The sequence below is a fragment of the Schistocerca gregaria genome, chromosome 7 (genome assembly GCF_023897955.1).
Source record: "Schistocerca gregaria isolate iqSchGreg1 chromosome 7, iqSchGreg1.2, whole genome shotgun sequence".
In the NCBI taxonomy this organism is placed as follows: Eukaryota; Metazoa; Arthropoda; class Insecta; order Orthoptera; family Acrididae; genus Schistocerca; species Schistocerca gregaria.
In genome coordinates, this window is record NC_064926.1 from 560,275,268 (window position 1) to 560,300,546 (window position 25,279).

The following is a 25,279-nucleotide window of genomic DNA, read 5'->3' on the forward strand; positions in this document are numbered from 1 at the left end:
ACTGTGATAAAGCGATTACGTGCATCTTCTGACTTTTGTGGTACTGCTCTCCATTTTGTGCTGTAAGTTTTGGTGATTACACACTACAGCTATTTTCTCAGAAAAATTGTAATAACAAACCGACTGCAACTTGACTCAAGTAATACTTCTTAAGGAGTCAGCGGAGACCCTTATAAAAATACCCACAAATTATTCCTGAACAATCGATGAAATTTTGCAAATTTTGTCGGTGAACTTTGAGTTTACACACTACTAAACAATAACAGGGGTGGTCTTGGAGTTGAATAATTATGCACAGGCGTTCTCTAGCATTCGTGAACACACTAGTGAGGGGGATACGTCCTATATATACCAGTTGCGAGGCTGATCTTTAATTACAAAGGCGGCAGCCGTATATACTGTAGGTGGCTTGTGAGTTATTGACGTAGGTGTTGTCGCTGTCGTTGCCTGACGTTGGAACACCCGGTGTCTGTAAGTACACGGCTTACTGCACGCAGCACCTGTATCCACCTGCAACAGGCTGTGTTTTCCTACAATCGTAGCCGCATAGCTGCCTCACTCGACGTAGCACTGCACTTTCCGCTGCACTGTGCGATTAAACAACCGACGACCTCGGCAAGAATTATTGTGTCGGCGACGTCTTGAAAACGTAATGCAGCGTCCTGGCTGACTAAGTTGGGCAATCTTGTACCGTGTACCGTAGGAGAGAAGGCGAGTAAGTTAAGCCGAGAAAAATAATACATGATGGAAACTGACCGGTGGCGTTCGCGAAATGTAAAATCCCGGCTTAAAGAGTCCTGGTCCGACACAGAGTTTTAATGTACCTTCACAACAGTGCAGACGATCTCTACAGCAGAGTGAAAGACCACACGCAGCGGTCACGATCTACCGACGGATGCAGTCACGTGGATTTGTCACAGCAGGCTAGAATTCGACAGCAAGGGCGGAGGTATGATTTGTTTCCCGATATGGCCGTCACCTCAGTTTCTTTATAAAGGGTGTCTCACTAAGACAGCAACTTTTAAGTGGATTATAACATTCAAATTTATTAATGAAATCAAGTAAGTTACACAATATTGTAGTGGATGGATGGATGGATTATTTGGAGGACGTGGCCAAACAGCTAGGTCAACGGTCCCATCCGATTAGTATGTGGAAGGAAGTCAGGCATGCCCTTTCAAGGGAACCATTCCGGCATCTGCCTGGAGCGATTTAGGAAAACCTAAATCTCGATGGCCCGATGCGGTTTGAACCGTCGTCCTCCCGAATGCGAGTCCATTGGGCTAATCACAGCGCCACCTCGCTTGGTGATCACTGCAGTGTATGCTGTTTGTGACTGTGTATAAAATACGATATTTACTCAAATGCACGATACTGCAAGTAGCTCCTTGTTCTTTCGATGAAATTTTTCATGACTTTTCGGCATAGGCCTAATTGCACAACCAGTTCTGAAATTATACGCTAAAACTCAGAAGTAACCGTGGTTTCTTAGCATCCACGTAGGGTTTAAAATACTCCCATGGAAAGAAATCACATGGTTTCAAACCATAACGTCTGCATGAGCAATCTGTGCCACCGTTCGAGGAATCACCCGGCTAGGGAACCTCTCGCAACAAATCCACTCTTGTGACAGGTTGCGCCGTCTTGCTGTAACCAAACGTCTTCAGCATTCACACGATCCAGTTCAGAGCACAAAATCACTCTCCATTGTTCTTTGTTCCAGAAGCACCGAATGGGTGAATGCTCTACGCTCTTTGTGATCGTTCTTGTGTCTGATGGATTTTATAGGCTAAAAACTGCAGATTTTCTTTAACAATTCTTTGCATGATCGTCCTGGAAACAACCACTTGTCGTGAAAGTCGGCGAATAGATTCCACCGGATTTAGAGCAACGTTATCGCTCTCGATGGCGGCGTTTTCTGCGTAACGAATATCAGGAGGACGCTCCAGTGGTTTAATGTGCACAACCGAATCAGTGTTCTCAAATTTAGTAATCAGCCTCGTCACAGTTGACTTACTCGGTGCATTCTGTTGACCAAACATTCCACAGAGTTTCCGAGCAGTCTCTGCACAACATATGTCGCACTCGTTAGTTTTCATTATGACAACACGCTGTTCCGCCGTGAAGCGCTCCTTCACAAAGAAAGCAGGTGAAAATCAAACCAGCTGGACTGGTTCCTTCTAGAAAGTCTCGACCGATTTCATCCTCCTTATCGTTGAATTAAACTAGCGTCTGTTTAGAGCTGGGAGTAGACGGGACGTTAATCGCCATCTTAGCTGTCCTTCCTTCGTTTCTTCTCGGTCACTAGCTACTTCAGTTACGCCGACCTGAACTCACAGAGAAACTCATTTTCACATCGGCTTACGGTACTGCATCCACTGTTTACTCCAAGAAGTGATGGCAGAATATTTTACCGTTGCGCCGTCTGCAAAATGGAGCACCCGAGATGTAGTTCGGGCGGATGGAAAATCACAAAGTGAAACACATCACTCGTCAAGCACACACACGCTCGGCATATTTCCTGCCCGTTTTGCTCTGCAACTGCCGACAGCCTCATTTCCGTAGCGGCTTGTAACCTGACACGTGCCTATCATAAAACATTGACTGCAGCCGTAGACTCGTGTGTGCTGGGCTCCTGGACTTCGTACGAATGCTCTACACAATGAGATGGGCCACTGGGTTTAACACAGGAAAGACTCTTGTCAAAATGTTACACAACTCATAGTTTGCGAGAAGAGCTGTCATAAATTACGCGACGCAGCGACGCTGCAGGAGGCAATGGCGGGCACCGCGAAAACAAATTAATTTTTTTAAGTCGTACAGATGACCTCGTTTTGTAGCATACGAGGTGCAGCAATAAAGTAATGAGACTGATGTGAAAGAAATTGTTACTTACCGTTTTAGTCAAGTTTAGTGTTGTCTCCTATCAAAGTAGTTCCCTTCTGATTGCACACACGTTTTCCAGCGCTTCTGCCATTGGTGGTAACATTTCTGGACCTCATCTTCTGTAAAAATCTTCCAAGGCCCTGGTCACAGCTTTTTGGACATCTAGTGTTGTTTGAAAATTGTGTCCCTTGACCGCCGTTTTGACTCTAGGAAACAGAAAATAGTCGCACGGAGCGATATCTGGTGAATAATGTGGCTATGGTAGTACTGAAATTTGTTTTGAGGTTAAAAATTGCTGTACTGGTAGAGCAGTATGGGATGGCGCATTATCGTCGTGATGCAGAATACAATTATCAGCAATGCTGGCACGTACACGAACCTTTTCTCGATTGATGTTCACTTCTTCTGCAATCATTTCCACGGATAATCTTCGGTCAGATCGTACGAGTTCACGCACCCTGGCCGAGTTGACATCCGTCCGTGAGGTTGATGGTCGTCCACTGCGGTCTTCATCTTCAACATTCGTTCTGCCTCCACTAAACATTTTATGCTAACGAAAAACTTGAGCTCTTGACATAACCTCCTCCCCAAAAGCCTTGTGATGCTTACCGTAAGTTGTCGTCGCGTTTTCACCCAATTTACCGCAAAAAGAAACGGCATGCCGTTGCGCAATATTATGCGGTTCCATTTCCGTGACGAGAGACACAAACACGTGTTAACTTATTACAGCGTAACTCACGACTGAGCAATTTCATCGATGTGTCACTTGGACTAAAAGCAGTTTATAAACTAAGGTCAAAGATATTGTGTCTTCGCAAGCCTGCAGGGTTGCCACATCTTGCAAAGAAAATCAGTCTCATTACTTTATTGTCGTACCTTGTATAATGTGCATACCATGTTTAACAATAACAGTACTTTTGAGTCTACGACAGGAACCAAACAGACACTGCGTCCGAATTGATGGCAATCCCGTAAGCACCCATGACTGCCATTAGTGGTAACACAAGGCAAGGGTCGACGTTTGGCGCAGAAATTAGAAGTCGACCCCCAACTTAACACAAAGGTAACGTGTTCCGCAAAGATAAGACCCGTTATTGTTGGTTTACATGACTGTCGAACAACCGCTGGAAAGAGTCACTTCTATTAAACATATAAGAGTATGGGAGCAGAGACATTTAAAGTGAAACTACACAGTGAAACTAATTGTATGAAAGTCAAATGCCAAACTGAAATTCATTGAAAGAATCTGCAGTCCAGCCACAAAGGTGGTCGTTAAACCAATAATGAACACCACTCATCAGTTGGAATCGGTACCTGATAGGATTGTTGGCGAAACCAAAGAAGATCCAACGAAGAGGATTCGTTCACTACGCGCTAAAGCGTGACGGAGATACTGAACAGATTCCAGGAGCAGGTGCTGGAAAGAGAAGCATTCTGCCTCATGGTGTGGTTTACTGTTGAAATTCCAAGAGCGTACTTTCCTAGAAGATTCTACCAACATGTTGCTTCCTCTTACATATAAACCGTGGAAAGGCTGTGAAGGTAAAATTTGAGATATCCAGCCCCACGCGGAAGCAGGCGTTCTTCTTGCGAAGCATTCACGGCAGGAACAGGGAATTGGGGGCGGGGGGGGGGGGGGGGGGGAGGGGGAGGGAGTGTGTCCATTGATTGATACACAAAGTACCCTTCATCACATACCCCAAGGCGGTTAGTCGAGTATAAATGCGGATGTGGCAATATCTGCAATCACGTGATTTAACTCTGAGAATCATGCATCGCTGCCTATGGAAACCTTTTCGAACACCGACTGATAATTTATACAAAGACTTTCAGCCTACAGTAATACAGAAACTTGTAAAGCACCATACCTTCAAGTGGCGCGAGTAAATAGTGACAGATGGTAAGCTAGAATTCAAAGTAGAAATCAGTTTTCTTGTAATGGTACATACACAACGGGAAACATTAAAAGAAGTTCACTAATTGGAATCGGCGGGTTCAAACTCTGAAGCTTTGGCAGTGCAAACGACAACGTGGCCATTCGCCTACATAATCAAGTTACCGAACAAGCTTCGCATTTTTGCCGTATCGCATACACTACTGCAAGTCGTCTCGCAGACGATGGATTGTAGAACATATGATACCATTTCAAACAATGTCACAATATTAATGGCGATGACAAATTACAGGAGTCATGACTTCATCGCGACTACGTTTTAATAAGTGTACGAATTTATCTATAAATAATGGCGATTTCGTCAAGAGTCCTTATTATACCTTACCACCAACGTACCACTACGATTATTTTATTGTTCCAAAGAAACATGTTTCGTTGTAGCGAAAGTTTACCGAGGATGATTGGTGAAAAATTAAATTACGGGACTGCAATGCAGTATGCGCGCACTTCTCGCCTATCGTCTTGGCCTGTTGGTCTAAAGCTGCTGCTCGACATATGGTTATGTCATAAGGTATTCAATAGTTTCGTAGAATTTTGAACCTCGATTTTTCGCAAACCGCTGATAAAGACTTCACCGGGTATCACCATTTGTTAAATCTAAGTACAGTAGGTCACCGACATTATCTGGCCTCAGGTTAGTGCCATCAATATATGATGTGTTCACCCTTTGCCTTTATAGTGGACTGAAGATCAGCAGTGGACACTTTCAGTGACATGCCTAAATGAATGACAGTCCACTCTTCCTCGAGGGCTGAAACCACAGAGGGTAGTGATGTTGGACGTCGGCGTCTGCGGCGACGTCGACTCCCTGACTCATTGCAACGGTGTTCCACTGGGTTCAGATGGGCACCCTGGTCGGTCAGGTCATTTCAGGAATATTATCGTCCGCAAAACATTGCTTTATGAGAGGCTGAAATGTTAGGCTGCTACAGTCATTGTGCCCCAACTGTGCCTCCACTGTGCGCCGCACACAATGCTGCAAAATGTCTAGATACCCTTCAAGCATTTAGCCTTTTCTTAAATGCAATAAGAGACCACACCCTGCCCACCGAACACACCCCCGTACCGTCACACCAGCTCCTCTGTACTCCACTGTTCGCACTACACAGGACAGCAGGTGATGAGCTCCAAGCATTCGTCAAACCCAAACCCTTCGATAGGGCTGCCACAGGGCACAGCGTGATTCACCACTGTCCACTGGCGCCACTCTCTGCACCACCTCAGTGGTCGCTCAACACACTACAGAAGTACGTGGCTTACGACTTGCCGCTCGATCGTTCTTTTTAACACCCAACGCAGAGTCGCTGAGGTAGCTCTGAGATGCTGTAGCGTTTTGGAACTTAAGAGGGATTCCTACGGCTGAGGCACGCCATTTGTTCAAGTGCTCTCCAAAACAGTCGACGGTCCCTATCCGTCAGTACCCGCGGTCTGCCTGGTCTTGGTGTAGGTCTGGATGCTCCTTCGCGTTTCCGCTTCCCAGTCATCTACATGACTACTCTGCAATTCACATTTAAGTGCTTGGCAGAGGGTTCATCGAACCACAATCATACTATCTCTCTACTATTCCACTCCCGAACAGCGAGCGGGAAAAACGAACACCTAAACCTTTCTGTTCGAGCTCTGATTTCTCTTATTTTATTTTGATGATCATTCCTACCTATGTAGGTTGGGCTCAACAAAATATTTTCGCATTCGGAAGAGAAAGTTGGTGACTGAAATTTCGTAAAAAGGTCTCGCCGCGACGAAAAACGTCTATGCTGTAATGACTTCCATCCCAACTCGTGTATCATATCTGCCACACTCTCTCCCCTATAACGTGATAATACAAAACGAGCTGCCCTTTTTTGCACCCTTTCGATGTCCTCCGTCAATCCCACCTGGTAAGGATCCCACACCGCGCAGCAATATTCTAACAGAGGACGAACGAGTGTAGTGTAAGCTGTCTCTTTAGTGGACTTGTTGCATCTTCTAAGTGGCCTGCCAATGAAACGCAACCTTTGGCTCGCCTTCCCGACAATATTATCTATGTGGTCCTTCCAACTGAAGTTGTTCGTAATTTTAACACCCAGGTACTTAGTTGAATTGACAGCCTTGAGAATTGTACTATTTATCGAGTAATCGAATTCCAACGGATTTCTTTTGGAACTCATGTGGATCATCTCACACTTTTCGTTATCGCGAAGAGTCGATTTGGGCAGCTTTAGTAGGGCTGAAAGGTTGTTGTTGTTGTTGTTGTTGGTGGTGGTGGTGGTGGTGGTGGTGCATCTGGAAGGCGCTCAACATCGCGGTCATTAAAGACCGTATGCTGACTGAGTCAGGCGAAAGGGGCTACAGCACACAAAGTGAGGATAGCTACAATACGATGTAAGACCACATACGCTCCCTTGTACTCTTTTTACATGAACACAATCGTCTCCCCTGAACGATACAACGGAGCAAGCGAGTCAAGGCAGAGTATTGCTAACAATGAAATCAGATCTGGACCGCCACTAAGCTTGAAATGTCACCGATGGACTTGTTACTCAGGTGACACGCAAAGGTTAGTCAGCATTTCGAAGTCATCGAGCTTTTCTGACCGAGGCGTTTTGCTGTAAGTACTTCTCTACGGACACCACAATCCCTCCCCCACCACCCTCTCCTCCATTGACACCGTGAAGTACGCGTCTCGTAACATCCAGTGGTCAAATGCTCATTATGCAGGGGTGTCTGGAGCCAACGGCCTTGCCGCAGTGGTAATGCCGGTTCCCGGATCCCCGGGCTGGGCTAGCACTTGGATGGGTGACCACCCGGTCTGCCGAGCGCTGTTGGCAAGCTAGGTGCACTCAGCCCTTGTGAGGCAAACTGAGGAGCTACTTGATCGAGAGATAGCGGTTCCGATCTCGTTAACTGACATACGGCCGGGAGTGCGGCGTGCTGACCACGTGCCCCTCCGTATCCGCATCTAGTGACGCCTGTGGGCTGAGTATGGCACGGCGGCCGGTCGGTACCGTTGGGCATTCCAAGACCTGTTAGGACGAATTTAAGTTTAGTATTTATGGCTGTCCAAGTATTTTTGATCCGACAGTGTATGTGCGAAAGATGAGAAAATCGGTTACCCGTTGGGCGTGCCCATCAGTCTTCGGCTACATTTACATACATACTCCGCAATCCACCATACGCTGCGTGGCGGAGGGTACCTCGTACGACAACTAGCATCTTCTCTCCCTGTTCCACTGCCAAAAAGAACGAGGGAAAAATGACTGCCTATATGCCTCTGTACGAGCCCTAATCTCTCTTATCTTTGTGGTCTTTCCGCGAAATGTAAGTTGGCGGCAGTAATACTGTACTCTGTTAGCCTCAGTACCACACTGCTGAGTAATTTATTTATTTATTTATATATATACAATTTGCTGGCTTTGAGGATGTGCTCGTAAAGCTATCTCAATGTCACCTATTACGATAAGAACGTGATGACAGTACAACGCCCACTCACCGAGCAGGGAACTGCAGAACACTTAAATTTGAAGTGATTTTTTTCATGTTTTGTGAGACGCTGGACGGAATACAGTATTACAAGGCAGGGAAGGATTCCCTGCGCTCCCATTGTCTTTTCTTTGGCATTAATTGTTCCTCGCAGCGGCACACGTTGTCCGCCGAGCAGTGACAGGCGTCGACTGGACAGAGGAGAGTGGAAGGGGGAGTCCCGTGACGTAAAGAGGGCGCACGCAACCGGGGAAACGGCTAACGATCGTACACAATGGCGGGCAGCGGAGGAAAGCTTAAGTCTCATCGTTCCGAAAGAGACGGCAGAAAGACGGGCGGGGCGCCGAGGCGCGGGAGCGCAGGCCCTCATTAATGCCGAGCCGCCAGTTGTCGTGCTCGTTACTGGCGCCAGCGACGTGGGCCGGGCCGCGCCGGGCTCGGCCTCGCCAGTCAGCGATCCGCCGGCGCCAGCATTTCGCGCGCCTTATTGGCGCCCTGGGGCGCTGCCCGCTATTCCCCGCCAGCGCCCCTGGCAGACTCCATTGCAGAACAAGTCTCTCGTGTGCCGACGTTCGATAGCTGTTCAGGGGTCGCGGGTGGCGGCCTGCGAAACACGGCTATCGCTCTAACAGCTCGGCAACGAGAAATATACGACACTCGCCGTAAACAAGAAGCAACTGCTAGCCGCTTGTTTTTAGCAAATCAGGAATGGCAGAACGATACCTATAGTGAGCTGACAGCAAACCATCACCAGCGACGAAAATCTCGATCTAGAGGACGTGTTGCATCGCGAACAGCCGTGCTTCAGTCATGTCTGTGCCGAGCGACAAGTATGTGCCCCAGTGCTGCCTACTCCAACATCCATTCCTCACGAGGCTGATGAACGATGGTACTACACGCCTACTAGTTCCGTGGGTGCGATAACCCTGCATGCTAGAACAGTACGATTATTGATCGGAGTATCGAAAACTAGTCTCTTCACATTCGCCCAGACGAATAGTTCTACGGGTGTCACGTCTGTTGACCGAACACCACCACCGTGGCCAATCCATTACTCACCAAACTGTAACTCAATGTAGCTCCTAACATCGAATACACAGTGTGCCGGCGCCCCGTCATTCTGAAAATACGTAGATGACGAATTCTCAGAGTCACATTTTCAAGGAAATGTGCGACGAGCTGTTTGAGAAACGTTTTGTACACGACTCCGTTCAGTGCATCAGGAAGTAGGTAAGGTCGAATCACAAAATCGTTGACATGCCACCTCTTATATTAGCAGCAAACTTCTTTTAAGAGCAGGGACATACCTAGACTGCTAACCCTCCTGCTGAACATGCACTGTTGCCTATAAAGAACACGAATGCACGAAATTTGGGGATTTTCTGTACATTGCTGCTCGAACGAATTTGCAATCGCTATTCGAAATGGAAAATCTTTGACTGCAATGATTGCACCTGCTATGGATGATACCGGTGCAACTGTTGTTCACGTAAGACTATGAGAACAGCTGAATGACACGTGTACAGAATTCGTGCAACGCGACGACCACCAGATGACGACGACGACGACGACGACGATGATGATGATGATGATTGTGGGGTCATTATCGTCAGTACAAGTTCCAATCTTTCCATTTTCAGTCTCGCCACTAACCAAATGATGATGAGGTGATGAGGAGAACACAAATACCCATTCCCCGGTCCGGCCGGAAATCGAAGCCGGGACCCCGTGATCCAGAGGCAGTAACGCTAGCCACTAGACCGCTAGCTGCAGACTCGACCACCAGAGGCTGGACTGTCGCCAATGGTGTGTAACACATTCTTTTCCGAGTCGGGTGCTCTAGCGCACCTCACACAGCCAGTATCTTCCAGTCCAATATCTCGTGCTGCGGCTGTACTCGGTGCGGGAACACCTCAGCAGAGCGGCGATGTGTCGCTCTTCCAGTGCAGTCAGTGAATCTGCACACGAGGTACGTATCGGCGAATGCTCCATCAAGAAACCTATCCATAATAATGCTACGTACAGCTGTTAATGCACAACCAATACCGCTGGAAAACAGAACCCCAGACAGAACGGAGCAGCAGTCAATGCAAACATGATGGCGATGAGGCTCTGAGCACTATGGGACTTAACTTCCGAGCTCATCAGTCCCTAGAACTTAGAACTAGGTCATCAGTACCTAGAACTTAGAACTACTTAAATCTAACTAACCCACTAACTAACACACATCCATGCCCATGACAGGATTCGAACCTGCGACCGTAGCGGTCGCGTGGTTCCGGACTGTAGCGCCTAGAACCGCTCGGCCACCCCGGCCGGCTGGGCAATGAGCTAAAACTTGTCACCAGCGGGTGACGTGAGTGAACGGAAAATAGGACACGCAACGGTGTCCGACATTTGCACTGTATTGCACTATTTTCAATGCCTCACAAACAAAGTTAACTGCGACAAGAAACCAAATGAAATGCTATAACGTGGGTCCCTGATACCAAAATACTCAGAAGGTATCCCCGAATCACCTCTCGCAATTTGTCGGTGCAGTTCTGGTTCAGTCTGGATATGCAGGTTGTCTCACCTAACTCTACGGCCTCATACAAATTGAAATGGCTCTAAACACTATGGGACTTAACATCTAAGGTCATCAGTCCGAACTCAAACATCTCCGAAATGAAACAATGTGAATAAAGCAACTGGCCAGAGATGCACTTATGTCAGGGGCTCACACAACGGGCACGAATGCACAACCTGTAAGAGTAAACAAATCACCTTTTTTAACCGTTTTTTCTATCGAAATGAAAACTAGAGGTGATGGCAGACTTGCTTTCATTGCTGTAAACCTCATCTCTTCTGAAACCCTTGGACTTAAAAAGGATGGCAACGACGCTCGGGATTAGCCGAGCGGTCTAGGGGCTGCAGTCATGGACTGTGCGGCTGGTCCCGGCGAAGGTCCGAGTCCTCCCTCAGGCATGTGTGTGTGTGTGTGTGTGTTTGTGTGTGTGTGTGTGTCCTTAGAATAATTTAGGTTAAGTAGAGTGTAAGCTTAGGGACTGATAACCTTGGCAGTTAAGTCCCGTAAGATTTCACACACATTTGAACATTTGATGGCAACCACGCCACAGTTTCTGCCGTAATGCTGATTGCCTGATGCAGGCGAACTCCTGCTCTCTGTATTGCAGCAGAAACAGTGGCGCCGTTGCCACTCTTTAAAGGCTAAGTTCTAAAATTTCAGAACGTATGAGGTATAGAGCAGTGGACCCAAGTCTAACATCACTAATTGTACCTCTAGTTCTCATAATTGTAGAAAAAACACGTATGTGCCATTTAAAAAAAGGCGCAACTTTGTGTTGAAAGTAATGTACGTTCACTTTCTTTGGCTGTGCATTTCTGCCCCTTGTGTGAGTCCCTGACGTAAGTTCATCCCTCGTCAGTTGCAGTTTTCACATTTTATTTCGTTTCTGAAATATTATAGGTCACAGAGTTAGTTGAGACACACGAGGATGCCACGTCCAAAAGCGGTAACGATTCGCCACTGCTTACAAAGAAGTTCCATAGAAGATACCACGGTGGACAGTTCGGAGTCGGACTGTGATTAGCGGACATCACTGATACCCCTGCTGTGTCTACAAGTTTGCAGTGACGCTTCATAGCGTAATAACTGTTTACAAAGGCGGGTCATTAGGAGTTCGCTGAGAATGCAGTACAAAACTATAATTTCTATTTCACCGAACTCGTTAGCTTTGGTTGGTTTATTCAAACACGACCATAGGTTATCTGAACAGTCTTACATATCTCATTATGAAACTTATTTGCCGTGCTGAAGTGAAACGCAAACTAAAAAATACTGCAACAGTAAATCAAAGAGCCCAACCAACCGCTCCAGTGTAAGAGGCCGTGTGGAGAAGATCAGTGCCAATTGCGTTGGTAGCACGTAGGAGACCATCTCACAGCTGCAAAGTCAAAGGAAGAGTTCCGACGCGGTGCGAATCACAAAGGGTTCATTTACTACGCGGCACGCGAAATACTTAAGCGCCAAAAGCTTTTGAAATAATAAAGACGTCTTTGCAGCAGAAAATTGTTTAGCAGATCAAAGGCGCTCCGTAAGTGCTACCGAGTGTCTGGAGCTCCAAATTACTTCAGCACAGTGGCGAGAGCCTCCACAAGCAGCACATGACACTCCAAGCGGCGCACAGAATTACCGTCAGAAAAAAAAGAAAACAAGGCAAAGGAGAATTTCCTGTTTAATGGCGTGACAAAATGTAATTCCCGTCATTCAGCTTAATTGTTCGCGGGTTATTTGTCGGCACGACGCTTCCCCAGCAATCGCATTAGCGGTGGATGGTCGGCCACCGTTACACAAGAATACGCGCAGCGCCAACTATTTGATTAGCGCAGCCGTCCCGTAGCGCTCTGTGGGCACAGTCGGATGCGTTCAATACGGCACGGAATGTTACACGCCGCTACGGCCAGGGAGAGGAAGTTTACCTAGCGTAGGTAGCAGGGGTAAAAATATAGGGAGCGTCATGTTACCTACACCTCGTACAGAAGCCAGACTTCAGTTGTAGGGGTAGAGCGACATGAACACGAAAAGTAGTTGAGAATCGAATGAAACAGGGTTGCAGCTGATCCTCGATATCATTCAATCCATGTGTCGTGACAGCTTTTAAGTAAATCAAGGAGAAATTTGGAAAGAGTATTACAGTTCAGAAAGTTCTGGGATTTGTTGATGACAATGTAGTTCTGTAACAGAGGACAACAGACTCAGACAACAGTTGAACGGGTTAGATAGCGTGATGAAAAGTTATTACAGAAAGAAGTAAAAGAAGATGCTAACGGAATTAGAGTAGGAAGTCAGAAACTAAAGCTAATAGATGAGTTTTTTTTTTTGTATTTGGGCAGTAAAATAAGTGCCGATGGCTGAAAACGAGAATACATAAAAAGCAAACTGCCAATACCAAGAAAAGCGTCTCTGAATAAGGGAGTTTCGTTAACATCAAATATATATTTCCAGCTAAGGTTGTTCTCAAAGTATCTGCCTACGGTGTAGCCTTGTACAAAAAAGGAAAAATGTATAATAAACAGTTCAGACAAAAAGAGAAGAGAAACTTTTAAAACGTACTGTACGCTGAATATTGAATCAAAATGGGGACGGAGAGGAATCAAATTAAAGCAGTTTTTGACTAAAACAATGGACTGGTTGATAGGAAACATCCGAAGATCGGAAGGAACAGTCAACTTGAAAAGAGAGCGTAGTAGGTTGGGAGATTGTTCAAATGGATGTAGGTTGCAGTAGTTCTGTCGAGTGTTGCACAGAACCAGCGCGGAGAGTGTATCAAAACAGTCCGCGTGGTGAAGACACGGACAACGTGACCAGAAACGCCTAATTGGTACTAAAAAAACCAGCAGCCACATATAATCCACAAAGTGCAGTAACAGATGCTGCCTAGTGTCGAACATCTTCTGCATTATTTCTCGCGGAACACACTCGTTTGCAACAGGAAATTGTGCACCCGTCTGGGGCAAAATTTTCCTTCAGGCCACCGTAACTTCCAAGAGACGAACTCTGCTGCGTCCTTCCTACTGTTTTACGACGACCGAGGTACTAGATCACATGATGTCGGTGACGAAACATGTGTTTCATATCTAAACAGTGAAATTAAAAAGCCACTCAGTGTAATGATCCTTTTTTTCTCATTCTGGGGGTGCGCTGTTTCCACAAGAATTTCATTTGCGAGTTATGTTTGTGATCTACTCTAGTGTCTCGTGTGTTAGTCTCACTGCAATACCTTAAATTATTTCTTTTAACGAAATACGTCTACATCTACATGACTACGCTGCAATCCGTAAATAAGTGCCTGGCAGAGGGCTCATCGACCTACCTTCAAACTGCTCTTATTTCTCTACCTTTCTACTCTCTGCTCGCGCGCACGGAAAACGAACACTTAAAATCTGACTTATTTTATTACAATGATCATTTCTCCCTGTGTAGGAGGGTGGCAATAAAACATTTTTTCGCATTCCGACGAGAACGTTTGAGATGGAAATTTCGTGAAAAAATCTCGCTGCAACGAAAAACATCAGTTTTAATTATTGTCACCCCAACTCGCGTATCATATCCGTGACACCCTCTCCCCTATTTCGCGTCAAGACAAAACGAGCAGCCTTTCTTCAAACTTTTTCGGCGTTCTCCGTCGGCAAAATCTGGTAAGGGTCCTATACTGCACAGCGATACTGTAGCGGAAGACGGAAAGCGTAGTAGTGTAGGCAGTCTTGTTAATAAACCTGTTGCATCTTCTAAGTGTTCGGCCAATAAAACGCAGTCTTTGGTTTGTCTTCCCCACAACATTATCTATGTGATCGTGCCAGTATAAGATATTCGTTATATGCCTAGGTATTTAGCTGAATTGACAGCCTTAAGATACATGTGATTTATCGAGTAACCGAAATTTAACGGATTCCTTTTAGCACTCATGTGGATGACCTCACACTTTTCACTGTTTACGGTCAATTGTCACATTTCGCGTTTTGCAGATAGCTTGTCTAAACCATTTTGCATTTTGTTCTGATTTTCTGATGGGTTTACAAGACGGTAAATGACAGCATCATCAACAAACAATCTAAGTGGGATGCTCACGATTGATTACAAAATAGTTCATATAGATGAGGAACAACAGAAGACACTTCCCTGGGGAACGCGAGATATTACTTCCCTTTTACTTGATGACTTTCCGTCAGTTACTACGAACTGTGACTTTACTGACAGGAAATCACGCATGCAGTGACAAGCTACTCCGTAAGCACGCAATTTGATTACAAGCAGCTTGTGAGGAACGGTACGAAAAGCCTTTTCAGAATATACGAAGGCTATTCGGAAAGTAAGAAACAATAGGTCGCGAAATGTAATGAAAATCATATCTGTTTTATTTGCAACAGTTAGCTACAACTTCCAGCTACTTATCTCCATAGTCGCCGATCTGGCGTAGACGTTTGTCGTAGCGTTTTACCAATTTTCCAATACACTCGTTATAGAAGTCAGCCGCGAGTGCTTTCCGCCAATTCTCCACGCTGGCCTACAGCTCGATGTCTGTGTCAAAATGTTGTCTTCATAGCCAGCGGGTCATGTGAGCAGAGATGAAACTCAGAGGGTACAATTACGGGCTGTATTGTGGGTAATGAGACATTTCCAATTGAAAACGATGCAGGAGCATCTTCACTGCCCCTGCAGAACGAGGCTGAGAACTGCCAGTTATCTAATGTTGGCTGGATAGCTTAAGGCGAAATTTCTCCCCAGGCCCTCCTAATTGGCGGGAGACACTACTGCTCTAGGTATCTTTATGTGCTGCCTGTGTGATCAGAGCCGGCTGGTGTGGCCGAGCGGTTCTAAGCGCTCCAGTCTGGAACCGCGCGACCGCAGCGGTCGCAGGTTCGAATCCTGCCTCGGGCATGGATGTGTGTGATGTCCTTAGGTTAGTTAGGTTTAAGTAGTTCCAAGTTCTAGGGGACAGATGTCAGAAGTTAAGTTCCATAGTGCTCAGACCCATTTGATTTTTGTGTGCTCAGAACTTAAAATAACGACGCAACCGCGATCGGCGGGCATACTAGAGACACTGCCCAACACGCCTGTGCAAAACTTCATCGAGGTTTCACTGTGGTTTCCATTTCGCGACCGATCATTCCTTACTTTAGGAATAACCCTCGTACAAATAAGGAATTAATTTGAGACGAATTGTCGAAAACATTCATTATTCTTGAGAGTAAAGAGCTTTTTCTTTTACAAGAACAACTAATCGTTTTCCTCTAGGGAATACGTAACGTTGAAATGCAGCATTAACTCGAGAATGCCACTGCAAATCGACGTTAGTGTTTTGGGTCTGTAATTCATCAGAGTACTCCTACTTTTGTTCTTGAATATTGATGTGACCTGTGCAACTTTCCAGTCTTTAAATACAGACCCTACATTGAGCGAGCCGTTGTATACCATTGTTAAGTACGTAGCTGCTCTATCGGCATCCCCTGAAATCAAACTAACTGGTACACCATCTGACCTGGCGGCTTTCCTTTACTAACTGATTTAAGCTGCTTTACTACACAGAGGATATACGTTTCTTAGTTATTGATCTTGGCAGCCGATCTCAACTGGAATTCAGGAATATTTACTTCGTCTCCTCTGATGAAAGAATTTTGGAAAAAAACCATATTTAGTAACATAGTAACACCGCTTCAGTGGTACTGTCATCGGTAACATTACCATCGCTGTGAAGTTACTGACTGTGTCTTGTAATTATCAGCTTTACTAGTTGATTAGTTAGGATTAAACCTAGCGAGCCACAGACTGAACAATTCAGTCACAGAATGTCCGAATTTTATGAATTGTATCGGAAGCGTCAGAATGGAGACATTTTAATTTCGCAGTTCTTCATATAAAACCGGAAACCTGCGAGTGTCGAACGAGAGCCACCTGCTGGCTGGTCTCTGCGGACGCCTCGTGCGTGGAGGCGAGGAGCGCGGAGTGAGCGCCTGCGCGCCTCTGCCCCGGGGTGCATTCTGCGGCGGCGGCGGCAACTTGGCTCCTGCGTTCAGAGGGCGCGCCGGTCGCAACCACATCAAGGGCCGCCGCCGCCGACGCGAGGCCAAGAGCCGACAGCCGACACCGCCGTGTTTATCGACTCCGCGCCCGGAAGGCGGGGGCGGCTGGCGCGATTCCAGGTGCGGCCTGGGCTGGCCTCCCACGCTCTGCGGCCCGACTTGCGCCCAAAGACACGACCTCGACTCGTTCCTGTGGTCTCTCCAGATCGCTTAAGCCCAATGTTCGGATGGTGCCTTCGAAACGGACAGGGCCGCATTCCTCACTCATCTTTCAACAATCAGACCTGGGGGTCCATTTTGAATGCCTGCGCCAACAACTCTTTCTTCATTTAACTCTTTGAGCACCTGTTGTTTCTTCCTGAAACCAACATTATTATTATTTCGTTTACTTCTCTGGCTTGGTAAGGGGCGATCTGTTACAATTAGTCGAGAAAAGTCAACTTCTTAGGCAAGATCGCTTATAATCTGTCTTTATTGCCGATTACCGCTTTCGATCAGCAGAACAAGTTTGTTTGCGTGGCCATTCTCTGCAGCAAACACAAATATTTTTGTTTTGTAAATAAAACAGCCTTTTCTCGGTGCAACTTTATTTTTTCTAGACGCGTTTCGCCTTTTTCTTACTCTAACGCATCTTCGGTGGGATCTAGAACGATATAATTTTGTCATTTTTAGACTGTCAAACAGTTCATGTAGCTGAATTTTATCGCTGAATTTTATCCATAGTGGATGCTGTCGAACTCCGTAACTGTTTCTTTATAAGATGTAGAAAAATATCCGCAACCAGTCACAATAAAAAATGATTCAAATGGCTTTGAGCACTACGGGACTTAACATGTCAGGTAATCAGTTCCCTGGAACTTAGAACTACTTAAACCTAACTAACCTAAGGACATCACAAACATCTATGCCCGAGGCAGGATTCGAACCTGCGACCGTAGCGGTCGCGCAGTTCCAGACTGAAGCGGCTATAACCCCTCGGCCGATAGCGGCCGGCAGTCACAATAATAGGTTATTTATTTGTCACACGACCGGTTTCGGGCTTGCGCCCATCATCAGGTGTTTATACATTCATGTACATGTTTATACTGTTGGAGATCACTGTATAAATACAAAAAATTATTTGTTGGTGACTAAACAGATACAAGTGTCCCATTTGTATCTGTATCTGTTTAGCCACCAGCAAATAATTTTTTGTATTTATACAATGATCTCCAACGGTATAAACATGTACATGAATGTATAAACACCTGAGGATGGACGCAAGCCCGAAACCCGTCCTGTGACAAATAAATAACATTTTATTGTGACTGTTAGCGGATATTTTTCGACACCCTAGTTCACATAGCACTTTTTATGTAAATAATAATTACTTACAGTTTGTTGGCATTTGTGTTTCCTTTCATGTGGCCTTAAAATCACACTGCCACTTCATTTCCGAAACTTAAGCACAAGTTCGGAATATAGAATTGTAATCAGTTAGGAATATGCTCTTCTCTGGCACTCATGCACCTTTTGCAACTGTTAGTCATGTTGGCTACCAAACTGTTGAGCAGTCTCAACACGGTTTCCTGTTCCAGCACGGTGCGAGGAGGGGGTGTTCGTCTGTCAATAGCATCCCAGGCTCTATAGCGCTTAGGTAGGGGTAGTACGCAGGCCATTCCATACGTTCAATAGCTCCACTTGCGAATGTTTCCGGCATCTCAGCAGTCCTGTGTGGGCCCATTGTCGGTCATAACCAGGACGTTGGGACCTACGGAAGCACTAAAGAGATGGACACAATCTATGATAACCTCCACGCAATGCCGCTGTAACATGCTCATACACTAACGAACTATTTCTCGACGATGGCGTGGTTAAAGTGGGATCCATTCAACAAGCTTACGAGCATGCAAACCAGCCTGATTTAATCGTTCTTGCACAGAGACGTGTACCGGTATGGGTTGCAAGGTCTGCAGTGGCCTGCCTAGGAGTGAGATGAATGTTGCTTTTCGCCACCAGAGCTACACATCGACCATGTTTCTGTGTGGTTGTCCGCGGTCGTCAGCTCTCAAATGCTGTCTCGCAGACAAGTTGCTGCCGTACCACACGGAAGGCCGCACGACTCGGTTCTGCAACAGCCAACATCCTTAGTCGAACTCCGTACTGGACGAACTGGCGAATGCATACAGAACGTTCGTGCACTGTAGACACGCCCCGCCCTCTACATTTTCTTTTACTATCATTGGTCGACTGTTCCGTAGCAACTGTCACGCGTTGTATATAATTATTTTAACGCATTTTTTATTTCTTAACCACACAGATCTCAATGTGAAACCGAAATCTTTTGCTAAATGAGTATGTGTAAGTGTACATATTCCCAAATGCCTGTTTTTGCAAATATGCGACACACCCCAATATACCTGAGAGATGCAATGTGTCTTACATTTGACCAGATGTTCTCTTTAACACTTCATTACAACGTGCAGAATATCCTGTACTGTTTGTTGTTCTTAGCAGAAGTTTATTCAGATGTCGAGGGATTAATGGTGTCCGCCAGCCGACACTACTACAGCGCACACGAATTTCATCCTTCAGGTTAATCGACAACTGTGGCGGCGAGAATTGCACCCAGCCACAAAGTTACAATAAAATAAGTCTGACAAATCGTGAGAGACAGTGGACCCCGCACGGCGTGATAAACGCAAGTAAAGAGACAGGTGTGAATAAGGTATACTGCTGACGGTCTGAAAGCTTGGATGAACAAAGCTGGATCGTTAGTTCCCTTGAAGAAATTCGAGGCTGGTCAAACAACACCGAACGAGCTGGGCGCCGACTCACCTGGAGGTTGGGCGGGCAGTGGTCCAGCAGCTCCAGCATGTGCTTGATGTTCTGCGCGTCCTGGATCACGAAGTTGAGCTCCATGTCGAACTCGCCGCCGACCAGCTGCAACAGACGAAAACGTGTCCAACGAGGGAGTCTCATGCACAGGCGCAATTGTCAAAACAGTCATGCACACTTCCCACCAAACGTTCAGTTTCACTTTATCTCTCAGGCTTTTTTTCTGAATTTCCTAACAACGATTTGTCGAACGGGCAACAGAACGTGATTTCCCTGAATCTTAGAGCAACCTAAACAGAGCATTCCTCGGTGCAAGCGTTTCCCATATGTGTTCGATGCCACACACTTAGAAGATTAACACATAAAGATAAAAATACATATGTACTGAGATTACAGAAAATAAACCACTGAGTGGTAGAAATTAATTCATTAAGTTCCGAAATTAGTGAGCGTTCAAATTTACATATCCATTTTATGTGTGATACAAGACAGCTCACAGATGACAAACACGTTGATGACGTGCAGCTGTAGAGGTGAGGACACCCACTGCCAGCTCTCTGACCTCGCTGCCGCTACTGCACATTTGAGTTGAGTACTACTTTATTTATCCGACATTAAAATTAGTATATAATTCCCAGGGTATGGCGGTATGAAATGAAAACTAAAAATTAACCACTCTGAGATATTTACCTACTGTATCCAAACCACAAAAAGAAATTCTTAAAATTTTCCCTTAACTGTTGTGAACTTTCATTAACAACATCCTTTTGAAATAACTACAGTTGTCAAAGTAGTGCCGGCCGAATTGGCCGTGCGGTTCTAGGCGCTGCAGTCTGGAACCGCGAGACCGCTACGGTCGCAGGTTTCGAATCCTGCCTCGGGCACGGATGTGTGTGATGTCCTTAGGTTAGTTAGGTTTAACTAGTTCTAAGTTGTAGGGGACTAATACCTCAGCAGTTGAGCCCCATAGTTCTCAGAGCCATTTGAACCATTTGTCTAGTAGTGTCCAGAACCTAAAAATACCTTTTAGCGTCATCTTAGCAATACCAATGCACATTTCGTAATATGTTCGCAGAGCGAAGTGCACTTTATGACCACCACACGGAAATTTAAAAAAAAAGCAACAAATTTCGTTAATTGTCGTTGACTTTCATTCACAACATACTTTTTAAAGATATACAGATATGTAAGAAGTGTTCTGTACTTGAAGATACAAATATTACATTTAATGTGAAAAGTCATACTTACTTGCAAGACCTATATTTTTGTGTTGCATTCTACTCAAAAATTTAAAACAGTTACGGAATCTGGTATAAGAAATCATTAAAATGAATAATTTTTTTTCGAAATTTTAAAAGATAAGGTACATGACTACATTACAATATTTTCAAAAGGTGGGCATAAAGTACCCCCCGCCACCTTGGTACTGAGAGGGTTAATACTGCAGCCATTCTCCCACAGCTGCGACATAAACATAATTGAATTATATTTGTCGAGTAGATAAGAAAAATTACATTTTTTAAAGCTGTATGTTTACTTTTTTCCTACCGAACATGTTTCATCAGTTCATATCCGGCGTCATCAGCGGCCAATGATTAACAAAAAGTATTTAATTGTACAAGAATAATTAATTTCCTTTAAATTATATACCAGCGATGAGGAGAAAAATAAAACGTTTAAAACAAGACAAATGTTCAGTTGTAAAAACAGAATTTTTCTTATGTTCACAATAAACGCACTTACTGATGACATTGCTACAAAGCGACTCAGGAACAGGGGTACTAAGTACGTCGCGAGTTGGCCGCAACTGCTGCCTGCCATCTTTGGCCTGTGGTGTCGTTTAATGCACAAAAAGCAACGCCCACAAAGCCGCGAAGCCAAATTCTTGGACGGGCTGGAGTAAACACCGCGAATCGAAAAGTATGGCGAAACTGAAAGCTCGAGTGTTCGTCGGCGAAGTTGTGCGAGCGAATGGGGCCAGCAAGCTCTTAAGCCGCTCAGCAGGGTGTTGTGGAGGCAGTTATTGACAATCCATTAGCAGCCCTTAAGCCCGGCAAACAAGGATTTGCGACGAGGCGCATAACAGCTCGGCGGTTTGCCTGATAGGCAAGGCAGGGCGCGGCTAAGTCTGGGACGGCGGGCTGCCGGCCTCCGCTCTTAATGCGAGCAGGCTGCACGTCGCGTCGCGCGGGCTGCCTGCACCGCAGGCGAGCGAGCACGGGTGGGTGGTCCCCGCTTCTTCATCAGTTCTCATCAAACAGGGAACTTTGCCAATCTGACAGGAGCTCTCTTAGTGAGCGACGTAATCAGCTAAATTGACGCCGTTCCGCACTGCCGTCTAGTGAAATAAATACGGGCTTACCGAGTATCGGATATGATTTCCGACTCAACATATCGCTCGTAACGGAACAAAATCTACACACGTAAAGGTAATCTCCGGAGTACACCAAGGAAGTGTTGTATGACCGTTATGTTTACAATTTATACAAATAATCTAGCAGATCAGATTAATAGTTATTCCATAGATCATTAATACGACACTTCGCAATGATGTGGAATGTGTAAATTTAACAAAAGGTTTCTTTACACGCCAAGCTCAAGTTTCTTTTAGTTCAAAAATGGCTCTGAGCACTATGGGACTTAACTGATGTGGTCGTTTCCCTACATACGTCCCTACATACGTCCCGCGTTAGTAATTCGCGCGAATGCTTTATCCAACGTTACATTATACAGCGTGTTGGCAGGACGGATAGTAACTTAAGGACGATAGTAACTTTCGAGTGATGTGTTGCTGCCAATTAAGATAGCTGTATAGAACTTGCTCCATGCGTCGGAAGGTGACGAGGCGTTGGCGTACGACGCTTGCCAGCTACTGGTTGTTTTACGGTCCTTCGACCAGTTTCCATACATATCAACGACAGTAGCACGCGGCCAGCCGACCAACCTCACCGTTCCCGAGATGACACTCATCGATATATTTACTAAAACCTATCGTCGTATCTGTATACTTTTATTCTTTGTAAATCATTTCAGGCGAATGCTGAGAGTGCGCCTTATAACAGGACTGCGTCTATTCTCTTCTTTGACTCTAAGCAGGTGGTGGGGTTGTAAAGAGAGCAACATGTCAGTGGCAGGTCGCGATTCCGCCCCTTCGTCCTCGAGGTGTAGTGTGGTGTTTCGGTCGCACCCAAGTAGTTTCCTCGTCGAGGCAGCTCCAGCGGGTTTCATTTGGCCGCGTGCCATTGGCTCAACAGCTACGCCGGAATTATATTGGAATTTAATTGCCACCGGTGAATAAAATTCAATTACGTGGCTGTTTAATAGCTTTCTGCTTTTATATTTTGGAGGTCCTGTTCTGCAAAGCGTTAATTTACTTTATATGATATTCTTTGTGAACAAAGACTTTGTAAATTTAATAACATGGGAATCTGATGTGTGTGTCTATGGTTCATTTTCCTTAACGGCGTGTTAAATATAATAAAGCTTTTATTTAATGTCACTCCATTGAAGTCATTAATCGATAGTGTTAAAACGTGAGTAGACGCTGGCCTGCCCATGAACTTAAGCGTTAATCCCAACGAAATTACCAGATACTGTGCACTGTATTTGTTATTTTTGCATACACCTAGTTAGTGCATGAAGTTTTTTGTTTCCTAGTAACGTGCAGGTATGGGTACAGATATTTGTGTTAAACAGTTACATTTGGCAAATATAGCATAGTAGAAAATGCAATCGTGTGATACATTAAAAGCAGCTCTACAAAGCTTTAAAAGTACCAAGACTTTTTAATGTTTTTTACTTTGTGTGATATTCCTCGTGAACAAAGGACCCGTAAGTTTAATTATGTAGTAATACGATGTGTGTGGTCATGACACATTTTCATATAAATATAGGGTGTTTCTCCTAAGAGTCGTCAGGCGCAGTTTCTCTGTTGTTTCTGCAGACATTTGCAATTCGGTTTTGGAACGCGTAGCTGGAGGCAACCCAAACAAATACTGGCTGGAGTTTCATGCGACGCCCAACGGCGATGGAAAACGTCCGTTTGTTCCCCGTTGCAAATAAAATGATTTTTGACGTGAAATTTCACATGCTCATTCCACAGACCGATCCCAAATTAGCTTATATACATGCGCGAAACACCATACATAATTCGATTCTACCGAACTGTTCTTCAGCTTTGCCGGCCGGTGTGGCTGTGCGGTTCTAGGCGCTTCAGTCTGGAACCGCGTGACCGCTACGGTCGCAGATTCGAATCCTGCCTCGGGCATGGATGTGTGTGCTGTCCTTAGGTGAGTTAGGTTTAAGTAGTTCTAAGTTCTAGGGGACTGATGACCAGAGATGTTAAGTCCCATAGTGCTCCGAGTAATTTGAACCATTTTTTTTTCTTCAGCTTTGGATACTTAACAACAGCATCTGATGATTTTTGGTGCATGCTTGCGAAACAGAGAGATGTACAATGCGCCGAAGGAAAACCCTGAATGTGTAGTTAAAAAAAAGACCTTTTGTAGCAGTCTGCTGCCTAGGGCGTCTCCAGACGTGCCTTCAGCCTGGAATGTCATTCAGTGGAGTAGGACTGCCTTCAGTGCCAACAGCAGATCTCGCTTCGAACTGAGTCGCGATGACCAGCGGAGCCGTGTGTGGAGGCGCCTCTGACAGCTGTGGGGTGCCAGCCTGAGTGTCGCCCGACAACCAGGCATGGTCTGGAATGGCATTTCTGTGGTTCTCATCCGCGGCACCATTACAGTGCAGCGATACGCTGACGTATTGTGGGCCCCATTTTCTTGTCCTTTGTGGTATCCTGGGCTTACTTTTCGGCGAGCTAATACCAGCCCGCGCACGGCGAGAGATTTTACTGCTTGCCTTAGTGCTTGCCAGATCCTGCCTTGGCCAGCTAGGTCGCCGAATGTGTCCTCAATTCAGAAACTTATTACGAGCAGGGCCCTCCAGCTAACTCGTTATTTTGACGATTCGGACAGGATTTGGCACGATATCGCAGACGGGGATGTCCAACAATTCTGTAAATCAATGAAAGCCGAATAACCTCTTGCTAAGGGCTAGAGGTCACCAACGGGTTATTTACTCGCTCAGTTTGTTTAGCTCTTTCCTTTGAATGAATCATGCAGTATTTCTGAGAATGCAATAATTTATTTGCCCGTACGTGTACCGTTTTCCGTCCCGTTTGGGTAAGTTACATGTTGCTCCTCCTTTTTTTGTCTTGAGAGTGTTTTCTTTAATTTCCTCCTCTCCTTGAATCTAGGAGCACACATGTTTACAGGCATGAAGGTGGTGCTTTTTGCACTCGAAAACGTTTATTCGCTTGTCCGTCGAACTTTCTTGTGTGACAGAATACCATCAGATTTGAATCGCTAATAACTACGGGACTAATAATGCGTAAAGATTGGTTAAGCCCGCAACATATAGACTACGTCTGTTTGTGTTTGCTGCGTAGGAATTACCTCTGCGCAGAACAGAGCTTTCAGACTGGGTGTCCCGACACCGCGGGATGTGAAATAGTAGCATCGAGGGCGTTGCGAGCGAGACTAGTACATCCAAAATCATGATGATGATTGGTTTGTG

General features: G+C 45.5%; 1 protein-coding gene across 6 annotated transcripts in view; it reads right to left on the reverse strand.

Annotated features, from left to right (window-relative positions):
* The window catches only part of LOC126281932 (neurobeachin), a 2,071,601-nt gene that overhangs the window by 1,458,789 nt on the left and 587,533 nt on the right, over positions 1–25,279 (reverse strand). For all 6 annotated transcript variants that reach the window (XM_049981271.1, XM_049981272.1, XM_049981275.1 and 3 more), the window contains exon 2: positions 19,703–19,807. In XM_049981271.1, the coding sequence (XP_049837228.1) occupies positions 19,703–19,807 (105 nt within the window). The remainder of the gene's footprint in view (positions 1–19,702; positions 19,808–25,279) is intronic.